This window comes from Oratosquilla oratoria, chromosome 6 (assembly GCF_046742065.1).
Source record: "Oratosquilla oratoria isolate Oo_2021 chromosome 6, ASM4674206v1, whole genome shotgun sequence".
Lineage (NCBI taxonomy): Eukaryota > Metazoa > Arthropoda > Malacostraca > Stomatopoda > Squillidae > Oratosquilla > Oratosquilla oratoria.
In genome coordinates this window covers 805,001-810,000 of record NC_134782.1, presented here as the reverse complement: position 1 = coordinate 810,000, position 5,000 = coordinate 805,001, and the positions used below count along the sequence as shown (strand labels likewise).

Here is a 5,000-nt window from a genome sequence, read left to right as displayed (position 1 = left end):
TTGTTTGCGCTGACTTACCCATTGGTGCACTGAGCTGCGGTCAAGACCCACTCATCGGATATGAGTGCTCCTCCACAAAACTGGCTGTTGATGAAGAGTGCGGCTTGCCATGGGTAGGCATGGGGTGTAGCCTCCGTGCCGCCTACGATACGAGGCGTGACCTTTTCACTCACAGTACCACAACTTTCTATGGAGAAAAGGTCTAGACGGTTAAAGGATCATTTTCATAACTAGCTGATAGAAAATTAAATGGTGGGGGGAAGCATATATTATAGGAAAATTGTCTTCATGCCTCGAGACCCGCATTGACAAGTGAAGTTAATTTTGTACCGAACCGGGCCGCCATACTGGTCAAGAATGAGCGTAACTTTTCTACTCATGCTTCTCTATACTTTGTTTTTAACATAACATAAGAATGAAAGAGACTGCAAGAGACCATAAGGCCTACACTAGGCAGCCCCGTATCCATCACCACCTGTCATCCCCATCCATAAAGTTGTCTAATTGTTTCTTAAAACAACCGATAGTTTCAGCGCTTACTACATGGTTACTAAGTTTATTCCATTCGTCGACCACCCTATTAGTAAACCAATTCTTGCCTATTTCCTTTTTAAATCTAAATTTGTCCAGTTTATAACCATTACTGCGAGTCCTGCCCTGTTGTTTTAATATGATGACCTTGTTAAAGCCTTTGATCCACTTGAACACCTCTATTAGATCACCCCGCACTCTGCGTCTTTCCAGAGAGTGTAAGTTAAGGTGCCTAAGCCTCTCTTCGTAAGGCAAATTTCTGAGTCCATGTATCATTTTGGTCATTCTTCTCTGTAATGATTCTAGTGAATTGATGTCCATTCTGTAGGACGGAGACCAAAACTGTACCGTATAGTCAAGGATGGGTCTATCTTTCTTTCCATTGTCTCCTGTGACTTAATACATTGTGCGATAGCTGCGGGACTGTCCACAATGATAGAAGTGCTAAAAAAAATAATCCAAAACAATAACGATAACAGTACCTCTATCCCAAAAAAGACCTGACCCTATGATTACTTAAATTTTCTTTTGCCGACCTTGACCAAGATGGCCTACAGGCGACTGACAGTTCACACTGATAGTCCACTGGATCGAAGTCTCGAGGCCTTTCCTCTTTTGTCCCCTCTGTTTCTTGTTTTAAGGCATTTTACTTTATTCTGTGTTGTAACCTTTCTGGATAGTAGAAAGGAGAGGACGATGTTGACAGAGGTGGATTTTTGTCCGTCCCCAACTCAAAAATTTTGAGTAAAATGGGACAGATTCTCGCCAGGTCAGGTTTAAAAATTGCTTACAGTACAGGGTCCAAGATAATTGAAATTCTGAGGAACAAAAACGTTAACAAGATTGAAGCCAAAGAGAGCAGCTTGATTTATAAAATACCATGCAAGAGCTGCCCCTTTAGTTATTACGGAGAAATGGGTAGAGGGATTAATAACCGGACATACGAGTATGAGCACAAAAGCGACGTTAGTGGTACATCTTGGCAACTTTGGCTACCTACCAGATTGGGAGAAAACAGAGGTGCTCCATAGAGAACTATCCAAAGAGAAAATAAGAATAATTGAGACAGCGTACATCACTTCACATTCATGTAGTAAACATTGAGATAGATTCATCAAGTTAACGAAGTTAGCGAGCGACATGGTTCTTCGCGAGGCTGGGCGGAGGTATGGGAGGATTGACGTTGATCGGGGAGGAACGAGATAAGCTGCGAGTATATAAGTTGTCAATGAATTGGTTGTGTACACTCTGAGGAAGTCCTTATAGGATGAAACGTTATCAATAAAACTCCAACGGTTTTTGGTGTTTACCTCACCACCCTTCTACTCATTCTGTCTTACATTTTGTATATAAGTGCCAGAAAATAAACATGATCCAACGACATTCCTTTCAAAGAAATCTTTGGACTTGGCTAATACTTTGGAACCGGCCCAGTCAATGTGGTGGTCATGAGTGGATTTGTGATGAAATAGACCACTATTTGACTGATTTCTTTGAAAGGAATGACATTGAATCATATATAATTTCTGGCACTTATATGAAACCTGTGTACATGAGTTATGGACATTTGAAATGTAACAAAATATTAACATATTTAGTTATGAGACAAGTCTCCCAAGACTAATACGGGAGGAGGCTAGAGATGCAGGGATTCCAGGTCAGGTTCTCCCTCCATGTAACCTTCCCTGCTGTGAAGTGTGTATATAAGTTGTTATTTTTCTATATCTATGTATAGTTTGTATGAAGATGTAATATACAAAAGATCTTACCGTCTACGCTTTGAATTTCTCCTGTCTTTTTAGCACACGTACCCCACGGTGAAGTGAGGTTTCTGCGTGCGTGTATATATATATATATATATATATATATATATATATATATATATATATATATATATATATGTGTGTGTGTGTGTGTGTGTGTGTGTGTGTGTGTGTGTGTGTGTGTGTGTGTGTGTGTGTGTGTGTGTTGTGTGTGTGTGTGTGTGTGTGTGTGTGTGTGTGTGTGTGTGTGTGTGTGTGTGTGTGTGTGCGCGCGAGTGAGGATGGGGGGATGTACAAGGAAGTTAGCGCATTAAGTTCCTACATATCGAATAAGAAGCCATCTACAAGATACTAAGCCATATACTTAATTCATTTCATTATGATCAGTAATAGCGTTGGGTTTGCTTGTTTGCACTCAGGATACAATAACAACAGTACTCAAGAACTGTCTGCTCACGAACTGAAACATTATTGATTGAATTTACGTGCGATACTGGCCGTTTATTTGTAAGCAGTAGAAATATATAAACAGCAAATAGTTGCGAGCACCACCTGCGTTAGAATCAAATTAATCTGAGCGAGGTGCCAAAGCTGGCAAAATTCACGTTCTAAAATTGGCTGCAGCCCTCCATTTATGGACGCTATGTTGATGACATCTTTATCAACGTGCGAGACATCCAAAAAGTCATCCACCTCATCCAAATATAGAAAGACTACTCGATCTTTAAATTCACCTTTGAGCTACAAAACACCAAAAGCAGCATCCCACTCATCAACTCACGACTAACCTCGGTTTTTGCCCCAACGAAAAAGTTAGTGCCCCGAACTATACTAGCGAAGCGTGAGCCTCACATTGGATAATAAAGCTTTCACCCACTACGCCATATGGACCACCAGCAGTAAGCTTTAGAAAGCATTGGCCTGTTAACCCATTCAACTCCGATGACAAGATGTCTTGTCATTTGGTCAAATAAAACAAAAAATCATAAAACACCAAAATGTTTGATCAAACACCAGAAAAATATGACGTCAGTCCTCGCTTCGCTGCGAGCGAAGCGAGGACTGACGTCATATTTTTCTGGTGTTTGATCAAACATTTTGGTGTTTTATGATTTTTTGTTTTATTTGACCAAATGACAAGACATCTTGTCATCGGAGTTGAATGGGTTAATGAACAACGGCTACCCACAGCAAATGATTGACTCCATCACCAGAGCAAATATTAACTTCATAACTTTAGCACCAACTCCTAACCATGGCATCCTCCAACCAAGTACATACGAATACCCGTGATATAGATGATGGGAAAGACCTACGACGTATCATCGTACGGAACTTCCAATCTACTTCCAACCCACTTACCCCAACACTAAGATCCGCTTCATCATTTACTACAATATAAAAAACTCAAGAACAACTGCCCTATCCAGCACGGCCGGTGCGACAGTTCTTACGGTCTTTCGTACACCCTCACCTCCTGCACCTCCTTATCTTCCTTGTTCTTCTCCTCCAAGAAGGCTGACCAGGAACCTCATTCTAGGCCGTCCTGCTCCAAGTCTTGGGCATATCTCTACCCACCGCAACATGCGCTCACTCTCCCCTATCCTAAGCCCTTTCTTCTCTTCATGCGAGACAGCTAAAACTTTTGGGGGGTTCCTGCGTTATATGCCTGTGCGAGCCAGCTCCACCGGTAGGCTCAAACTGAACATGACCATTCTCACAAAGAAGACGCTGCGAGACGTAATTCCACGCCCGATGGCAATGCCCAGCCCAATGGAAGCGCGTCCACTCCAAATCCCAAATGCACACCCTCCCCTCAGGCTAACTAAATTTTCAACAAACTATCCCCAACATTAGTAGGACTAGATGAAACCAACTATCACCATGGATAGTTTGGATTTAAGTGCGTTTTACCAAAACGCCCGAAGCTGAAGTTCCTAGGTCGGGATTTTCCTACATTCTTTGACCACAGAGTGCAAGGAAAGCCTGGCCTAGTGTTTTCTAACAGCTGTCCCCTCTTCCATAACTCTACTATCTAAGCAGGAGCCCCCAACTTCCAACCAAGAATAAGGTACCGCATGGTTGCTATGTTCACAGCTTTTGTGCGCACAGACCCAGGATTGCACTGCAGAACAGATTTACAGACTTCCTACATTCATCACCAGATTCTGGCTACATAAATGTTTGAAAAAATCTCTCGTCATCAATTCTAATCGTGAATAGGGGCAACTGATGGCTTAGCTTTCCAACTCCTATGTTTCTATCCCTTTAGAATTCTAGAGAAGCTTCAAATATCAGTCGGAAGAGAGTACACAGACTTAACTTGAGGCCATCAACCACAATAATCACTCCTAACACAGTCCCCAGAACCAAGCTGAGCTAATGGCATCAGCATGGAGTAAGTTCTTTAAAACCGATCCTGGGCAAGGACCACGTTTCTATAACGCCTTGTACAGAGTTAACTCTTTTATGAATAGCTACAGTGAGCCCGTTCCCGATGGCAGTCGATCCTGCTAATTTAAATAAAGATGACTCTCTAATATCATTCATCAGAATTAAGTACCGTAACCCTTCAGACACTAATGCACACCTACTCAAACACATACCAATCAACAAAACACCATTATACAATAGCTCAATTGACTCTGGATACTTCCCTCAATTCTTCAAGGCTTCCCATATTCTGTCTTCATTCCCAAACCCCAG

General features: G+C 41.9%; 1 protein-coding gene across 1 annotated transcript in view; it reads right to left on the bottom strand.

Annotated features, from left to right (window-relative positions):
* LOC143026240 (brachyurin-like) overlaps positions 1-5,000 on the bottom strand; it is a 14,714-nt gene that overhangs the window by 6,863 nt on the left and 2,851 nt on the right. The window contains exon 3 of the mRNA XM_076186291.1: positions 19-187. Within this exon, the coding sequence (XP_076042406.1) occupies positions 19-187 (169 nt within the window). The remainder of the gene's footprint in view (positions 1-18; positions 188-5,000) is intronic.